Source organism: Sceloporus undulatus, chromosome 4, assembly GCF_019175285.1.
Source record: "Sceloporus undulatus isolate JIND9_A2432 ecotype Alabama chromosome 4, SceUnd_v1.1, whole genome shotgun sequence".
Taxonomy (NCBI): Eukaryota; Metazoa; Chordata; class Lepidosauria; order Squamata; family Phrynosomatidae; genus Sceloporus; species Sceloporus undulatus.
The window spans coordinates 32,735,144-32,755,388 of NC_056525.1; the positions used below are offsets into that span (position 1 = coordinate 32,735,144).

The 20,245-nt window shown below is 40.6% G+C and overlaps 1 protein-coding gene across 5 annotated transcripts in view; it reads right to left on the bottom strand.

Moving 5' to 3' along the window:
* Window positions 1-20,245, bottom strand: part of RPN2 (ribophorin II) — a 47,318-nt gene that overhangs the window by 14,061 nt on the left and 13,012 nt on the right. For all 5 annotated transcript variants that reach the window (XR_006103447.1, XR_006103448.1, XM_042462445.1 and 2 more), the window contains exons 6-11: window positions 15,513-15,647; window positions 11,514-11,690; window positions 10,306-10,424; window positions 9,702-9,807; window positions 3,405-3,496; window positions 1,803-1,917 (exon numbers count right to left, since the gene is read on the bottom strand). Coding sequence is in view for 3 of the 5 variants with exons in the window: in XM_042462445.1 (XP_042318379.1) it covers window positions 1,803-1,917; window positions 3,405-3,496; window positions 9,702-9,807; window positions 10,306-10,424; window positions 11,514-11,690; window positions 15,513-15,647 (744 nt within the window). In the remaining 2 variants the exon portion in view is untranslated. The remainder of the gene's footprint in view (window positions 1-1,802; window positions 1,918-3,404; window positions 3,497-9,701; window positions 9,808-10,305; window positions 10,425-11,513; window positions 11,691-15,512; window positions 15,648-20,245) is intronic.

A 20,245-nucleotide genomic window follows, 5' to 3' on the forward strand; every position in this document is an offset into this window, starting at 1 on the left:
TGTATAAACAAAACAGAATAAAAGATTGTTGATAATAAACAGTTGTAAACTTGTTTCTCAATCAATCAATTGTAGAGGTTTCTAGCAACTCTTATTTCAGATGCCACTCTTTTCCCAATCTTTAGACCTTCCTTTGGTCTAAAAGATCAAATTTACTCTTTTAACACCCTGTCCCCTCAGGGACTTCAAGACTATAGCCCTCCTCGGGACCAGTCTTTTCCCAACCTCACTCAACCAACCCCCTTCGACTTCTAACTTCGACTTCTAACCTCGACTTCTAACCCCCTTCTCAACTGCCTCTGAATCTTTTATAGCCCCAGCCGGCCTCTGATTGGTTCAGAATCTCTGGCTCCTGATTGGCTGGCTCAAGATTCCAAGCACCACAGCATCTACCTATTGTTACTAGCCTATTGTAAGGTAAGTGAGCCTGAAAGTCCCAACCCAAAGCACTGTCTATCCTGGGAAGGAGAGATACAGAGGACCAACTGTATTTCTTTCCTGCAAATTTGCAAATTCCACAGTGTTATTATTCTGTGCATAAAATATTCTCTAGGGAAATAAATGAGGACCCCCCCCCACACACACACCAAAATCATAGTTTGGGTGCCAGAAATCACATTTCCCCCCACAAAAGCCACTGTTTTTAGAAACTCACATTTTTTACACATACAAAATGTAAATATAATTATTTTATGTGTGGAAAACAACTGATTTTGTACAGGGGGGAGGGAAGCAGTTTTTTAATGTAAAAAATATGGGGATTTTGCGCAAAAATGTTTTTTACACGGACAAATATACTCTTTCAAAAAAGCCACCCTCAAGGATTTGGTACAAAATTGTTTTTTCCCCCTGCAAAATCCAGCAATTTTCACACATATACACACATTATCCACATAGGCATCAAGAAACGAGTTTTGTTTTTTTCTGTACGAAAAAGTCTTTGGAGTTTTTTTTGGTATGGAAACAATGATTTTTCTGCAGACAACAATTTCCCCAAACACTTCGGGATGTATGAAATTCCTACCTCTGTGTAATGCCTCTTAACCAAGTTTTCCAAATGTAGATTCACAAACAACAGTGAATATTTTTTCCATCACTACCTTGTAGCACTGGGAAGCGGGGTAATGGGCCAGTGAAAATTAATGATTTGCATATTTAATCTCTGGAATCTCAACATAAAATGATTTCAAGCTGCATGCTTGAGAAGATCAACATATGCAGCTGCCTTATATTCAAACTGACCATTGCTCCATTTACACGATATCATCGATTCTTGATTAATTCTGGAACTTTTTAAGGTCACAAGCAGAGGCTCTTTACCACTCTTTTCCCACCAGAACCTTTAACTAATGATTATGGAGATTATATTAGGCACCTCCTACATGCAAAACATGCCCATAACAGTGTCCATAACAGCTATGGCCTCATCCAGTAAACATCTTTGAAAGTAATGAATTAGCTGAATGAGTGGCCTAAATTGGTAAAAACCACCTTCATATGGGCAGACACACAGCAACTATCTTTTTTATTCATGTTTTTTCTTTTCGTTTATTAATTTTTCATGTTTGTCATGTTTTTGAGAACTAGAATCACCCAACTGCAGAAATGATCAATTGTATCCCCTACCTCAAAACAATCTAGTTCAATAAAAACATTTATCTTTAATATTGTTCCTACTAGCCAATCTAAAATGAAATATTTAGAATGGTTTTTAAAGCCTTACAGGGACTCCTTCCAAAGGTTTTCCTGCAAAGACGTATCCATTGACAACAAGCATATGATAATTATATGAGCCACTTAACCTGGTGAGGGATGAGTTCTGCTCCAGTGTTCACATCGACCAGCTGGAAGGACAAGGCAAAATTCTGATGGCTGTCAGCAGTGAAGGATCCTTTGGCTTTGGCGGGATAAGTGACCCTGGGAGAAAAAGTTAACAGCTGCTTTGGCAGGGAAAATGTAAATTTTTGCTAAAGGAATTAGTCTATAGCAATAGCAAGTACATTTCTATACCACTTATCAATGTACTTAAGCACTCCCTAAGTGGTATACAATGTGTAGGCTGATTGCCCCCCAACAAGCTAGGTACTCATTTTAGCGACCACAGAAGGATGCCAGGCTGAGTTGACCCTGAGCCACTGGTTGGTGTTGAATTCCTGTGTGGTTTGTGAGTGAGTGGCTGCAGTACAGAAATTTAACCACTGTGCCACCAGGGCTCATTCTAGTCCTCAAGATCACCTGCTACCTACTTTGTGCCAGAGCTTGGGCCTTCTGGGAGTTGTAGTCCAAAAAAGTAAATGTTTCAAACTCTGCCAATTGTTACCAGCCTACTGTGAAGTAAGTGAGTCTGAAAGTCTCAACCCAAAACACTGGCTATCCTTTGAAGGAGAGGATAGCTACAGGAAATCAATAATTGGGGCAGTTTCCTTCTCTTTCTAAGCCAGCTGTAAAGAAGGCAGTTATACTGTTCCACCCAGCCCAGCTGCTGTAAAAGGGTGGTGGACAAACAGCTCCAGGCCAATGAACTGTCAACTGCCTACCTTTCACAAGAAAGGGGATTTTCATAGTCCAACATTTTTGTGTACATGCAAAGTTTAGGAGGAATGGAGAGAAGGAAAGAGACCTAGGTGTACCAGGGAAAAATCACCTTTCAGCTAGTACACTGTTCACCAAAAAAATCAGTACCTCAAACACCCAAGGAGCTGAAACAGAGCTATGTCTGAAGAAGGGGTTGTTAGTGCTCAGTCTTTGAACCAGTTAAAATGAGGTAAAAAACCATTTGCAAGTGGTGGGGGTGAATCCCCTCCTGACAGTCTTTTGCGGGCCTGATGATATCAGGGTAATGCCCATGCTCATGCCTTCACGCAGACCTTGGCTGCAAACCCAGCCTCCTCCCCATTCCCAGCATAGGGAGGAAGGAGAAAAAGCACATGCAAACAATGGGTGAACACTACAAAGCTTTACATGCTGTTTTCCCCAACTGGGGATGAAGAATGGTGGTGGGGAATCCATGTTCAAGTGAGGAACCTTGTTGCCCTAACTGATGGAGAGCAGGGAAAGCCAGGGGACTTGGTGGAGCAGACTGAAACCACTTAGTATACTTGGCAAAGGAAGTAAGACAAACTAATGATGTAGGGGGGTAGCAGTAGCAGTGGCCATTACTTCCCCCCTCCCAAATATTTCTTTGTAAGGTTGAGTGGCTAAGTTGACATTGGCAACTTGGCATTGGTCTGGCAGCTTTAATGTTATAAACATTGGTGTGTGTGTCCCATGGAACAAGGGCAGCCTAGAACAAGGTTAACCAAGACAGCTGAAGAATCATATTCTTTGTTCAGTAAAAAAGCTAGAAAGGACATGGAGGCACATGGCTGTCATTTAGTATTGTGTAGTGCCTGCTAGTATTTTACCTGGTAGTTTTTGGTGCAATGCTCTGATCTTTATCCACAGTAAAGAGATCCACATTAGAAATGCCAACTTCAGTTGAAACCTTGACTTTCAGCTGTAAACAAGAAGAAAATCAACAGGTCATGGTGTCTGCATATGACTCAAAAGGGTATAGAGAGCCCTCCCTTCTTGCACAATGTTTTTTTTTTTCACATGAAAATGCTCTAGGAAGAAAGGCTGAGAGATAATGATTCATAATCAATGAAGTTAAAGTAATCTTCTAAACTGTGTGAGAATCTCAGATCTGGGTTTCACTAATTTACATGCAACCTACTACATCACACTGTCTTTTAGATTAATTATTTTCCATTCAAATAATGCTACAAAACACTCTTTGGTTGTCATACTGCTGGCAATACATTTTCACTTTTTTATATGCAATCATGGGATCTAGAAGCATGTTTCCTTTCTAAATGGAAAAGAGAACATAACTAAATACTAAAGTCAAAGACAGGATTTTAAATCTAAATCAGGATAAAGATACTCTACACTACAGGATTAAAATGAACAAAGAAACAAGATGTAATACATGAGATAAATCATAAGAAAGATTATGGATAACAACTTGAAAATTATTATTAATAAAATCAGTTTCTTTAGAACAAAATAAGGATCTGAATAATTGCTGACAGATATCTGTACTATTGCTAAATGAAAGTTGTAGTGAAAATTCAACCTAGTTTTGTTACTACTTGATTCAGTTTTCAGCTGTCCATAATATTTTAACAGCATTCATTCTGTATCATTTTACTAATAACGGAGCCTCCAGAAAACAAATTCCTGAATGACAGCAAAAGCAGAATATCAGTAGCAAAAAGTAACAGAATGTATTGAGGGCTGTTGTAACAATAAAAACAAAAACAAAAGTCACACCACTGAACCTAGGCCCAGATGCTAAAAATAATAAAAGTCTCTCAGGGTAGCAGAGGGAACAGCTCAGGTCATTGTGTTTGTGCCTTCAAGTTGCCTATTGACTTATGGAGACCCCATGAATTTCATAGGGTTTTCATTAGAACAATAAAATCTATACTTTTTATGTATGTAATGTAACAAAAATGTTGCTGTGTACCTTCAACTCATTTGCAATTTATGATGACTCTAAGGCTGTGATGGCAAAACTATGGCACATGTGCCAGAGATGGCACACAAAGCCATTTTCCCCAGCATGTAGCAGGGAGGAGGCAGAAGAGGTGTATTCCTGTTCCTCCTCCTTCCTGGCTGTCCCAGGCCTTTAGTTGTCTCTCCAGAGGCAGCTGAAGGCCAGGAACAGCACATAGGAAGGTGGAGGAACAGGTGCACTGAAGAGGCAGCTGAAGGCCCAAGAGCGTGGGGGTGGGGGAGACAACCTACCCCAGAAGTCCCACCACCAGAGGATGGAAGTCCTGCCCCTGGTGGGTGGATGTCCCACCCCCAGCACTGGGTAACACCTGGTGCCGGAAGACCTTTTAATCTGTGCACATGGCCCCTAAAAGGTTCACCATCACTGCTCTAAGGTGAACCTATCACAAGGTTTTCTTGGCAAGATTTGTCTAGAGGGCATTTGCCTTTTCCTTGCTGATGCTGAAAAGGTGTGACTTGATAAAGGACACCCAGTGTGTTTCCATGGCCGAATGGAGATTTGAACCGTGGTCTCCAGATTCACAGTCTAGTACTCAATCCAGTACACCAGGCTGACAGGATTCTAAATCTTTTCCAGCTTCAAGTGTAATCAAAGGGTCTCCTGATGAACCAACCAACTTCTTCATCTGGAAAAAGGTGTATACATAGTATTTTTCCTACAGTCTTATTTAATACACAACAGTTCTGATCCCCCACCCCTTGTGATTTAAGTTTCAACTGGGGATGGGGAAAGACATCTTACAGTAATGTATGACTGAATGCATTCTGACTAGATGCCTCCTTGGATAATTATGTCAAGGAGACAGACAAACAATGCAGATTTAAATCAGAGATAACATGCAAGTGGTCACATGTATAGAATTTAAATACTGTTGCAGCCTTTAAACTTTTGAAATAGTAAAGTTCTCCTTTGTCCTGTTGAGACTGGAAATATCCCTCTCATTACAGTCCAGTTCTGGCACAGCACTGGGATAAAGGCATTTGGTAATGCTTATCATCAACTTGGTTTGTGCATGTGTTTCTATGTGGATGAGAAAGAATCTCTCTCTCTCTCTCTTTCCCACACTCACACACCAGGTAATGCATTAATTAGAACTAACACTAATGAAAGCTTTTAAAAAGCAACTTCCCTGACAGCCTCCTCCAGGAAAAATGTGGGTTATTTTTAGGCTGGGTTCATACAAAGCCATCAGCATTAATGCACAGCCACTAGCACTACTTATGTTTCCAGAGTGTTTAAGCAGCACCATCTCTAATGCTCCAAGAGAAATTATTACTCCAATTACCACATTGATTTTGATATGTATGGCAGAAGTCAACATCTGTAAACAAGTGCTCCTTTTAGCTGTTCCAAAGTGAGCAGCAAGACTTAAATGCTAATTTTTCAATTAATTAGACAATTGAAGGGCAAAAAAGTAACACAGGGTAAACAATGCTTGAATGAACACATGCCCTTACCCCAACCTCCATGATTCTAGTTATCAGCACTGCTGTGACTTTGGCAATGCTTTTACAAAGGTAGACTGGAGAAGAATGGCAGTCAAAAGATAGTTGGGCTAGTTCTTGAGAAAAAGCAACAAGATCCATAATGGACCATGACCTTATTGGGACCAACTAAAAATTTCACAGAATAAAACAAGGTACTGGTTAGTTTTCTGTGGGTTTTTCGGGCTATCTGGCCATGTTCTAGAAGAGTTTTTTCCTGACATTTTGCCAGCATCTGTGGCTGGCATCTTCAGAGAATGCTTGCCTGGAAAGGAGTTGGGTATATATACTGTGTAACTTGGAAAGGCAGGAGTGATTTGCAAGTGTATTGTTCTGTTGCTAATGGCAGCCCTCAGGGTGGGAGGGTCTGCAAAAGAGGATTAGTGGTCTACTTGATCATTTTCACATGTGCTGCTTTCAAGTAAGCTTTGTTGTTGTTAACAGCCTCGGATCAACCTTGAACAATGGTGACCATATGAATGAGAGACCTCCATGTCACTGTGTCAACAGCACTGCTTAGGTCTTGCAAACTCAGGGCCATGGCTTCCTTGCTTGAGTCTATCCACCTGTAATGCCATCTTCCTTTTTACTACTGCCTTGTAGCTTTCTATGAATTATTGGCCTGTTACAGACAGCCAAAATAAAGCTGCTTCGAGTCACAGTGGAGATATGGTGTTTCAATGATGCATGCGTCCTAAGAGTCCAGAACTCACACCAAAGCCATGCTCCAGCCCTAAGGACTGGAGCATGGCTTTGGTGTGGCTTCTGGACTCTTAGGACGCATGCATCATTGATACCCCATATCTCCACTGTGATTCGAAGCAGCTTTATTTTGGCTGTCTGTAACAGGCCATTGTCTTTTCTAGTGAGTCATGTTTTCTCATGATATATCCACAGTACGATAGTCTTAGTTTAGTTATCTTTGCTTCTAGGGAGAGGTTGGCCTTGATTTACTCTAAAACCCACTTATTTATCTTTTTATCATTGCAGGGAATTCTGCAGAACTTTCCTCCAGCAAACTGAAATCTGGACCTATTCCACATTTCAAGTTGATTTTCATCCTATCAGCTTTTTCACTGTACAACATTCATAATCATACACAGATATTAGAAATACAATGGCATGGACAATCCTGAGCTTGGAATCAAATCATATATGTTTAGACTTCAGGATCTTGTCTAGTTCCTGCACAGCCGTCCTTTCCAAGTCCTAGTCTTCTGCTTTCTTAACTGCAGTTTTCAGAATATAGGAAAATGTCTGCCTTCATTATCTACTTCAAAGTTATGCAAATAATTTGTGTATTAATCAGCTGAAAAAGATAACTGTCTTCTTTCGGCCGGCGAGGGAGAAAATTAGTCTGGCCCAGCTCCATCAGGGCTAGGCTGAAGAAAGAGGCTCCTCCCTCCATAACTGTCATCTTTCGGCCTGTGAGGGAGGGAATTAGTCTGGCCCAGCTCTATCAGGGTTAGGCTGAAGAAGAAGAGCCCTCCCTCCGGTCCATCTGCCTTGGTCCAGGCCTCAGAGGGAGAGAAGAATGCTGGACTTGATCCCCTCCCCCTCTCACCATTCCCTTCTCCTTTTGTGTCGTGTCTTTTAGATTGTAAGCCTGAGGGCAGGGAACCGTCTCTTATCCCCTCTGTTGTAAGCCACCCGGATTCCCAGTGATTGGGCGGCATATAAATAAATCATATTATTATTATTATTATTATTATTATTATTATTATTATATGCTTGTTGTTGCCTCAGATATGTTATTATTTGCACTAAACCCTTGGTGAAAACCCTTGGGGCCAAAGCTAGACCAAACAGAAGGGATCTGAATTGGAAGTGATGTCCCTTGTATTTCAAGCAGAGGAACTCCATGCAATCTGGATGCATTAGAAATGTAACTATGATTTCCTCAAATCCACAGAAATTAAGTAATTGTCCAATTCTAAATTGTCCAAAATGGTGACTGAAGTCTCTCCCGAACCCCGTGTATTGGATAAACCCACTGAGAAATTCTAGATCCAGAACTGGTCTGTACCTCCCATTGCATTTGGGAACAGTGAAGGATAGGGAATATATCCCTTGCTGCCTTGATGTTGCTGGCCATCTGTGACCCAGTCTAACAACTGCTTATCAGAAAGACACATTTATAAACTGCTGTCAGACTCAGCCCCCTGTTGGGCAACACTTGGATTTGACTGGATGGCTCCTTTCTTGGAGCCTTTTTCTTATAGGCTGAGCTTCTTATTTCAAAATGGGGACTGGAAGAGTTTTCTCTTGTTTTGGGTCTGATTTGTTCACTTTTACCAGGATTCCCCACTGTTGTGGAGACTGATGTGCCATAGATCTGATTCATTCTCTTTTATTGGGATTACTTGCTACTGCAGAGACTAGATGAGAGGAAAATCTTTTTTAGAAGTGACTCCAATCTTGATTCGGGAACTTGTTGCTCAATTGCTTGCTGATCAACATTTTTAATATTTATCACTGTCTCACCCTCCCCAAACTGCTTATACGCAGAAGGCTTAACTGACTGGCTGGGAAGGCATAAAACTTAAAACTGAGGAGGAGTCGGAATCAATAGTCATAACGGTTTGGAATTTTGAGGATTCTGCCTGTCAAGGTTGGCATGAGCGATAAACCCAAGTGCTGAGGACTGTTCCTTAAGTTTCACAGAGAATATTAAAATATAATTTTTATATCACCCATAAAATACAATTACAATCCAGAATATAAACTTACTCCTTTCTGTTTTTCCAAATGTGAGATATGTACTATACAAAACACGTTATCTGAAAGTCCTCAAAATGAAGAGGGAGTTGATAGGAATTCCCCGCCTGATTTTTTGATGGGAATAACTGTTAGCAAACAGCACAAAATGCACATCCCTTTCAGAAGGAAAAATTAGCCCAGAAGGTATTAGACATGTCAAATGCTCTTAAGTTCAAACACTAGTCTGCTGAACTAACAGGCATCTCCTCTAACCACAATACTCCCTAAAAAGGTTCTATAGTTATACATAAAATCATAAACATAGTCAAGGGTGTACCTGTCCCAATATATGTGGTCCCTAGTCATGTTCTGCCACTGAGCAATACTGTTGGTGGTGGTGTTTACTGAATGCTTTTCTATCAGGCTTTGAAGCCTCAGTTTTGAGAAAGTCCCTATAGTCTGGCACTGGCTACAATATATTTTGACACATAACTAGCTATATGGCTAAAGCCTGCTTTGGGGAGGAGGAACACATGCTCACTTCCAGGGACCATCTCCAACATAGCTTGGGTTGTCATCTGTCCCAGCAACATTTTCCAAAGGCTTGGGTCATCTTTAGAGCTTTCAGATGCCTTGATATCTTAAATGAAGGGAGTGCTAACTGTGGGTATGGTATCCCAGTTAAGGATTTCCCCCTAATTAGATTGGCTCTGTACGCTGATTTTTTTTCAGTGACAGGCCAATATATTTCAGGCTATTATATTGATGACAGAAAATGTTTTTGGTTGCTGCTTTTTACTTTCATTATTATTGTTTAAAACTGTATTTCATAAATGCTTCTGGTACTGAAGGGCAGGATATAAATTGATATATAACAACATATTTCAGCTAACAGGAACAAGAATAGCTCCAATGGACAGCTACAGATTCAAGATCCTTTCAAAACATATACCCACCTCAACTTTGTTTGCAATAAATCGACTGTCCCCATCAATACTGATTGCAAAATCATAATAGCCACTGGCAGGTTTGACATTCATGAAGTTTAGCTCAAAGATATCTCTGTTAATAAAAACAATAGCTGTAAAACTGCATGAATCTGAATGCCTATATGCTCAACAATTATTAAAGGATATCAGAAGCCAAAAGTGATTGTTTATTAGCCCAAAGAGAAAGGCAACAGAAAAAGTAATATGCTACCATTTAGAGAAAAAGGTGCAGCTGCAAGGATTCAATTACCATTAGCAAAAAGGCAGAGCCAGGTACTACTAGCTATATATGAATATTACTGAAGCTGTATGCAAGGTGTCTCTAATTTTTAAATTTTTCTTAGTCAATCCATTCACCAAATGATAATTAGGCCATCAAACACAACTGTTGATGGAATAGCTAGCATCAAATCTTAACTGTTGAAACAGAAATCTAAAGTATTTTGCAAGATCAGCAGAGTGATGTTGTTATGCGTATCTTCAATCTCCCTCATCCTTTCCCAATTCTAGATTCAGAATTGATACTCTACTTTATACATCCCATAATTTATATAGAACAACTTCTTCTTACCCAGTCAGGGAAAAGGCAGACTGCTGGAGGACAGTGGCTTTAGTAGCAACAGATTTTGCATGATCTAAGTTCACACTTGCTTGAGTCAGTGGCTGTGACATAACATTTGTCACCTGGAGCTAAGGAATAAAAGAGATTTGTAAGATTAAAGTATACTAAGGCAACACCCAAAAGCTATCAACCAGACAGAAACCCTAGTAAGAGGCAAAACCAGTGGAAGATCCAACATTCAGAATACTTTATTCCCTTCCATTGATCTCTGTGTGCAACTGCCAAAGGGTAACATTTGATTACCTTCTCATTCTCTTTTTCATTAGAGGATAGACTCTGGGTCTACTTTAATTTTTCACTAGAATCCCAAGATCCAACAAGATATTGCTCTTTTGCAGAAGACAAATTTGGAACTAAATTCTGAACTCAGGAACTATATTTTGAATAACAGAACTTGTAGTACTTATAAACATAAAACTTCACTTCTATTTACTCCAAACTTTCATTTCAGAAGCATAGTTATGGGCAGTTCAGTCAAGATGTTATTTGTATTTCTAAACTATTGGGAGTGAAAAATACTTAACAATTTACTGCAAATCACTCTAAAATCTAATGAGATCTAGATTTACCTTCTGCCCATCCACAGGGGTGGGATGTGTTCTAAAATATTCTCTTTTCCTTTGTCTGTCCCTAATCTTCCTTAGCAGGTATGATGCACTATTACAGATCACATAGGCCTGTTACAGACTGCCAAAATAAAGCTGCTTCAGGTCTCTTTGGAGGTATGCTATTTAAATGATGCCTGGGCCCTAAGAGTCCGGAGGTCACGGCAAAGCCACACTCCATTCCTAAGCACTGGTGTGCAGCTTTGGTGCAGCTTCTAGATTCTTCGGATGCATGCATCATTTAAACAGCGTAACTCCAAAGAGACCTGAAGCAGCCTTATTTTGGAAGTCTTTAACAGGCCATAGATTCTATTGCCAAAATAGCAAGTATGGTGTCAAAAGAAAGCCTGGCACCTGATATGCTGAACCTTTTGATGGACATGCCACCTCCACAGTAGGAGCTGTCAACATCAGGTTGCGGAAGGCAGAAGTTGATAATCCCTAGTTTAAAATCCAGTTTCAGAGCTATCCGCTCTCTGCAGCTGTTTGAATAATCAGCCTCAGTGGATTAAGGATCACATGAGCAGAACAGATCCCAGTGCAACAACTCACTTTGAGAATGGTCTGATGGTGAGAAACAGCAGCAGGTCCCTCAGGGACTGCAATGACTGGCAAATGATAATTGTTTTGTGAAAGGGAAGCTGCAGCACAAGCCACACTGAAAGCTTCAGAAAGAATCTCAAAGTTCTTCTTGCTGAAAATTGCATTCACCAGCTGGATGATCTGATCCTAAAAGGAAAAAGAAAACACAGAATCAATCCTTATGTAGGATGGTTGGGTGCAGGACAAATATTTTATCCATCCAGACAAATGGACCACATTAACCATTCCACCCAGAAGGAGGAAGAGTTATACCATACCACAGAACTTTCCACACTTCTGTTAGTTTGGGCTGTCATCCAAGAAATGTATATGACACATGACTTTGTAGAGGGAGGGCCTGACCAAGATGCAGGAGCAGTGGTGTAGTGGTAAATTATGAAGCACAGGAGCGCAACATCATAGTTTTCACAGCAAGGCCATCAAAGTGAGTTCAAAAGAAGCTAGTGGGTCCAGTTACTTAACAACACCAGACTATTGTTGAGGAAATTCATTCACTGCTGGCTATTGTAGCTAAGGATCATACCTAAGCTTAGAGTGACAGGGAAGCCTGAGTGAGGGTTACAAAATGACATCATCCCTACTAATCAAAACATTGTGGCACTTTGACTGTGCAAGATCTGACTTTACTGCAACACTGGGGGATGGAGAAATAAGGATAGAGATGGCAGTGGTTTCAGGAAATGTGGCATGGAATTAGTGCATTTTTAAACTGGAGTTCAGTAAATAATTTCAGAACCTTTGGGATCAATTCTCTTTTATTCAGAAATATCATTATCACCTTTATAAAAAAAAAATAAAGGTAAAGGTAGTCCCTTGACATGAATGTCTAGTTGTAACTGACTGTAGGGGGCAGTGCTCGTCTATGTTGTTAAGCCAAAGATGACTTTTCAGAAGATGACTTAGGTGGTCATGTGGTCAGCATGACTGCACCGAAGGATGTTACCTTCCCACCGAAGTGGTATCTATCTATTTACTTACATTTGCATGCTTTCGAAATGCTAAATTGGCAGAAGCTGGGACTAGTGACATGAGCTCACCCCAAAATGCAGCACACAATGTCAAATGTCTGCACACAGGAGGGAGTTCAGATACTGCCCTACAATCCCCAGAGCTGATCTGAGAAGTCCTCAAACCACTGTATAGTACTATACATGGACAGCACTATAAAAATAAATTTGAAAAAAGGCATAGCTTTAATCATTTTAAAATAAACACAGTTCTTCTATTTTTTGTAAGAAAATAAGGCACATGTATAACGTCCCCCTTCTTGACAACATAATTTATAATTCCCACTGAACAATTATCTTTAATTGTACCAATTCTGCAGTTTGTTTTTTCACCACAGTCTGTCAATCTGTCACTTCAGCATAAAACACAACAGCATAAAATGTGTTTTTATATCAAGTTTATTTTGCAGCAATATTCTTAAAACAGGGCATTAAGTGGTCCCATCCATAACCTGGGGGCCCTTCCAGTCCATTACCATTTCTATTGCTAATTAGAGATCTTAGGCACTATTTAAATTTTCAGTTCAAAGAAATAATCTGGTGATTAAGATTTTAATCTATAGGGGGGAAATATAATCATAACCCAGTGGGTGACACATAAGAGCTCTATAAATAATTTTAATCAATTTCCATATTATCAGGTCAGCAAAGGTTCAGCCCCAATTTTATCAGGGTTTTTACCTGAAATTCCTAATCTTTCTTTTAAAAATTGTTAACATCCTGTCACTATGACTTATGTCATCACTTGTGACATTTCCAGGTCAGGAAGACTTCAGTTGATTGGGGAAGAAGCTATCAATGCTACAACAGACATGTACTCCCTCCAGTAGCAGAGGAAGTACTGTATGCTTTTCCATACCAACTGCTGCCGGGCATGAGCAAGAGGAAGCTGAGATACTCATTTCTCCTGGTAAGGCTCCTAGAGACAACCAAGCTGGGACTTTTGAGTTTAATCAAAAAGTGTTTTATCTTCTTTCTATTATGCTCAAATCAGTAGAATGCACAGATGGATATTTTTTCAACCTTTCTAGGCATGCTTTAAAACACTGATACACCTTTTATTTTTTTTTACATTTTACTTTTTTTGTAGAGGAACTATAAAGAGACTGCTGCATGAAGAGAGAAGCAGGAAATATACACTGAAGATGCACATCAAACCCAAATACAAGTGCAGATGAACTCTGAATTACAGGGCTCCCCCGGGTTACGAAATTAATTCGTTGTGCGGCGCCATTCGTAACCCGAAAAGCATTCGCAAGCCGAAGCCCCATAGGCGCTAATAGCGAAAGCCGCGATTTGGTGCGAAAAAGCGCCGAAAAGCACCAAAAATTTTTTCGTAACCCGAAATAACCTTCGTAACCCGGAACAGTTTTTTTTAATGGATTTTTTTCGTAACCCGGAAATTTCGTAACGCGGCGCATTCGTATCCCGGGGTACCAGTGTACACCGTGGCTTCAAGTTTCGTCACGCCCTACCTGGGGGAGGCCTCCTCAAATGGGGATGAGGAACAAAACAGCCAGGGCAAAAGGTTCCAGTTGGAGCCTGAGGAAGATGGCAACCCTGCCTTGAACTATTCAGAAGTGGAACCCAGACCATCCCATGTAGCTCCTGAAGACCAAGAGCCAGACACTGAACCACTTCATCCCTTTGAGCACTGGAGGTTGAAACATTAGCTGCAAGAGCAGGAAAAAAAAACTTGGCTGGCCTTAAAAACAAGATGCTGTGGTATTTACATCAATTGCAGTCATTTATAAATAGTTGTAAATTAGCACCGCCAAGGCCATTCCTTTGTTGCGAACAACTGCTCCAAAATTTCCAAGTAATCTTATTTGATGATCCTTGCTCTATAGCTTCCAGGTGAATGGCTTGATTCCCTCATTATTCTCTTTGGTTACCCACTGACTACCATTGGACTTCAGTTACAGTCTCATTGGAAGGATAAAGACCACCCATTTGGGGCAGGCTGCAGCCGCCCCTTTCCACAACATATTGGGGCCAGGGCAGCCACAGTGGCAGCCCAAATGCCCCAATACGGCGCTTTTTGGGACCAGGGAGGAGTGGCAAAATGCTGCTCCTCCCTGGTCCCGAAAAGGGGTGTCCTTGGGGCTTCATGCCCAGGACACCCCGGGAGCCGCAGCTAGGGGAGAAAGGGGCCGAGCCCTGGCGCCGTTCCCGCGGCAATCTAGTTGCCATGGAAACGAGGCCCCCTCCAGGAAGGAGCTCCATTTCGGAGCTCCTTCCTGCGATGCAGTTAAGCTGCCACAAGTGGCCTGACACAGCGCCAGGACGTAATGGCCGCACAGCGCTGTTTGGACGCAATGCGGTCGTTATGTCAAAATGGTGGCGCCCATGTAGACAGGGTGCCACCATTTTGACGTACTGAGTACTTCCTAGGGTTAGGGAGTATCTGAAAAGGACGCTCCCGGGCAACCCAAGCACGTACTCAGTACATGCTTCAAGGCCCGTCTGTACAGGGCCATTGTCTCCCATGGTGTTAGAATTTGAAGACATAGTTGTGTCAGCCTGGATCCCTTTCTATACTGCCTCTCATGCTTCAACTTTGAATTGCCTCAGTCACATTAGATATGAGCCTGGACTGGTTTTTCCTATGCCCTTTCTTTTGGACTATCTCCTCTAGACAACTGCTACCCTTAAACAGGACATGTTTTTGCTACTACTGCATAACATGGCTACTGTACTAGAACAAGATGACCTTGACATTTTTATACAACTAAGAACAGGCTGTTGCTGTGTCAACTACTAGAGTGGTTAAATAATGGCAGTTATTACAGGTTTATGGATTCCATTCTATCCTTCTAACAGTCCTGCTTTGCTCTGGATCAACGATTATAATAACAAATACCAATTTTCCTTAATACTTGTCTCACCCCAAACCACTATAGTAATTCTGTGTCAAACAAATAAACCAAATAGTACCCACCTCTTTCATTGCTGGTTCTGTCCCTACATGGTCAGAGAGTCTGTAAGTAGCAGCCACAAACAATGCAGTTGTTTCAAGCCCTTCCTCAAACTGTAGATACACTCCTCCTAGATCATCCAGTCGGGCAACAAGATCCTATACCAAGATTAATACAAAGAACTTTGCAGCACTCTATTTGGTAGCATGGCTTCATGAAGAACCTGATGTTAGCATTAGTTAGATCACAATCTTTAATTCAGAGGCAGAAATATTATTTATCAGAACAGCCTACGATTGACTGGAAGCTTTTAGTATTTGTGGGGGTTTTTTTTTGGGGGGGGGAGAAGAAGTTACTATTTAAATATCATTCAATATCTTACAAGAAGAAGTTTATTCTGCATTAACCAGACTTTTTTGCATAAATAAGAAAAACAAACACCATAAACTCATACACAAACATAATAGAGTAATCATGTTGTTGACATAAACATGCAAAATAGGTCTGTCATATACACAACAGGTCTAACATATTTTATCACCAGTTAGATTAAAATTCTCTCTCTTCATCAAGGCTAGCTTATCAGCTGTTTGAAAAGACAGTGGTTAGATCCTGCTAGCAAAAACATCAATTTTGGGGAGGGATAACATCTCTAATATGGGTAGTAAGGGGATCAAGATATTGAGTTCTCAGCTCTAAATATAAAGGACATTCCAGAAGGAAATAATATAAGTATTCCATCTTTCTACAATCATGAGGACACCATCTATCTACAGTGGGTATGCCTTCATATTATCTTTTTACTTTCATTAGGGACAGGATATTCAGTCCACAGCTAATTAGAAGGGTCTTGAGATCATGTGGACAAGTGAAAGCTAGATAAGGAAGCAATTTTCCAGGATAAATAGTGATGGTCTTATATAACAGAGCAGCAGTTACATACTAGTGCAGCATTTTCCTGAAGATCAATATCAGCTAAATGACCTAAAATTTCCAGTTGGCCAAATAGCTCAATGAAAAACCCAGATTAGATAAAAGATGACAGGTTTTTGTAGCCCATGATTCTGGGCCCATTTCCTCATAGGCCATTAAAACTAAAGTGGAGACCATCTAGAAAATAATCTAGAGCCAATAGAATATGGCTAATTTTGGGGTCAGGATTTTAACCGAGCAGCATTCAGACTCTGTCCATACAAGTGCTTTGGGGGATGATTTAGAGACACCCAGAGCTCCTGTTAAAAATTTGTACTGAGCCCAACACTGTCATATAAGAGTGAACCCACACTGCAGCTCCTTACAGCAGCTGGGGTAGTCGTTTACTCTTGTAAAGCTGCCTTGAATCTCATTTTGGAAGAAAATGGGATATAAATCCCATAAATAAATCATTAGAAAGAATGTCATAAATGATATAGAAGGGGCATCACAAACATATCTCCAGAAGCTGCTGCAAACTGAAAAATGTTAGCTGTTGCATTGGCTAATGTTGCACTAGCACCCAAATACGCAAGACCAACAGCTGGAGTTTTTAAATGTTACCCCCAAGTATTTATAGCAGCTAACTTGCTCCAGTTGTTGATTGTTAAGTTGCCATTTGTATTGTCACTTGACCTTTCCAAACACCATTAATTTCAGTTTTTGAATAATTGCCATCTAAGAATTCTTTTGTACAGTATTCTCCAAAGGTTCTCAGGAGTCTGTGGAGGCCCACTTGCATGCAAAAAAAAAAAAAAAAAAAGTACAGCATGTTAAAAAGATGCTGATATCTTTCTCTTCTAGATGAAGGGAGAAAAACTATGAACCTGTTATAGTTCAATTTATGTCATCAATATATAAATTAAACAGAAGAGAAGTTAGCAGGCAATCTTGGGCGACATCCTTATTAACAGGAATGATTCTGAGAGACAGACCTTGATTGTTGCTCTAATATGTAAAATAGAATTATTATACAACCTTTGTAGAATCACAGAATTGTAGAGTTGGAAGAGACCACAAGGGCCATCTAGTCCAACCCCCTGCCATGCAGGAAATCACAATCAGAGCATACCCGACAGATGGCCATCAAGCCTCTGTTTAAAGACCTCCAGAGAAGGAGACCCCATTACACTCCGAGGGGGTGTGTTCCACTGTCAAACAGCCCTTACTGTCAGGAGGTCTTCCCATGTTGAGGTGGAATCTCTTTTCCTGGAGCTTGCATCCATTCTTCTGGGTCCTGTTCTCTTGCTTCCTCCTCAACATGATTTGGGTATAACAATGACATTTTGGGCATAACAATGACATCCCTTCAAATATTTAAACAGGGCCATCATATCACCTCTTAACCTTCTCTTCTCCAGGCTAAACATGCCCAGCTCCCTAAGTCGTTCCTCATAGGGCATGGTTTTTAGGCCCTTCACCATTTTAGTCACCCTCCTTTGGACACGCTCTAGTTTCTCAACATCCTTTCTGAATTGTATGCCCAGAACTGGACACAGCATTCTACGTGGGGCTTGACCAAAGCAGAATAGATTGGTCTACACACTGTACTTTTATTGATGCAACCTAAAATTACATTGGCCTTTTTAGCTGCCGCATCGCACTGTTGACTCATGTTCAACATGTGGTCTACTTGGACTCCTAGATCCCTTTCACACGTAGTTTCATTCAGTGTATCTAGGAGTCCAAGTAGACAAGCTGAACATGAGTCAACAGTGCAATGTGATTGTATTCTCTTTAATATCCTGCAATCAATGTTCAGGAGGGCTAGTTTGTGCCACAAACCTGGGTTGTGATAGAGACTCAAAAACTGTCCTCAAATCAACAAAGGCCACAAAGAGAGAATGAAAAGACTGAGAAGTATATTTCATTGAGAGGTGGCTTAAAATAAAACATTGGTCAATTGATTATTTGCCATGACAGAAGCCTGCCTGGCTTTCTCAATCAAAAGGTAAGCTCACCCAGGTTTCAAATTATTCAAAAGATGTCTTGCATATAGCTTGCTCACCACAACCATAAGACTTATTGGTCCATAATTTTTAGGATCAGATCTAGAGGCTTTCTTATGCATAGGAACCACAATTGCCACTGACCAATCAAGGGGGAAATTTCCAGTTCTATTATTATGTGTGAACAGAGTGGCTAATGCTGGAATCCACCAATCAGCTTGCTCTATTCAAAGTCAGACAGGATCCCATTGATACCCACCACCTTTCCCATTTTAAGTTTTTTTAAATCACTGCAGAAAACATGCCATCTGGTAAAATCAAGTCTTCTTCTATTGTTGGTACAGATCTCAATGTTCCATCAAAGAAAATAGAGCAAAAGTGCTTCTCCCACTAATGTATGGAAATTGCATTGTTTATGTACAGATCCCCTGAAGATCATATAGATAAGATAATATGCCAAAATTTAATCTATTGTTATGTGACCAAGTCAGTTCCAACTCAGTCCACTGTTTAAAAATATAGGGGTATTTCTTCTTTTGAATCAGTGTCTTATAGAATTTAAGCAATTAAAAAAAAAACACCCAAAAACTGGAAGCAGGACAACATTTAAATCCCTAAGGAACTTACACTGTTTTTTAAACTCCTTTTTGGTTTGTCTGCATTCACTATCAAAACATAAATTAGAATGATTAGATTTGGAGAAATACGGCCTGAGCAGATGAGCGGCATTGAGCCACACCTTTAATGCCTGGATTGGTGCCGCAGCAAGCGTATGGTGCGGCACTGATCCGGCCTCTAGGGAGCACAAAAAGGAGCTGGAAAAACTGGCTCCTTTTTGTGCCCTCTAAAGGGTGATGCGACTTCTTGATGCCCTTTTGGCACTCCATCGTCTAGATGCAGTGCCAGTGCTGTGCCATGATGCCGCACGCCATCTAGAATGGTACGCGGTGTCATGACGTGATGGGACAGAGTCACAATGTCCAGTGTGTGGATGCTGTGCCATGGCTCTGCCTACAGGCTGACACAAAGTGCCAGTCTGTAGAGCCCCTTACTTGTTCTGTTCTGCTTCACAGAATAAAAGAGGTTGAAATGCCAATATTTTCTGAGAATAACAATCAATTGTCTCTTCAGTCACACTTGATTGTACTAATTTGTCTTTCGGTTCTAAAATTTGTTTAGATTTCAGTAAAGTGTCCAAAGCTGCCAGATTAACATTACCCCATTTTGTACAATATCTGGATGCTGCCTGAGTCGAGACTAATGGCATAAGATTTTGGGAAGTTTTAGGACTAGAGAATAACAGTGGAGAGTTTCTTAAATGCTTATCCTGGAACATTTCTGAATGGAATAATAGGCTGGATGTTTCATTTAAGAAGTATCATTAAATATTTAATATGAGGTTGTTTTGGATTTTCAGCTGCTTACATATATTTGTCCACAGCCAATACAATAAAACTGAATGCAGGGTTTGGGAAAACACAGCACAGGCTGCATGCATCCCCTCAAAGGCATTTGAGGATGTGTGGGGGCATTCTGAGTTAAAATTTTAAAAATTAAAAAATAGGGCTGGAGGTATGGTGATCCTGTTTCTTGGATACTTGCCGATCCCTGAAGTATCCGTATAGGTGTTACACAGTTTTATCCAAATTATTTGATGAAACTATTTTGACCCACTTGCATTAGCTTTTGTAATTGAATTCTTTCTGCCACTTGTACAGCAATTGGCAATATGGCTTGAAAATTTACCTGAATGTGATCAACAATGGCCTGAGCAATTATGTTTGTTACATGGTCCTTGTGAGGTCAGATCACCTAGGGCCAATGTGATACAAGTG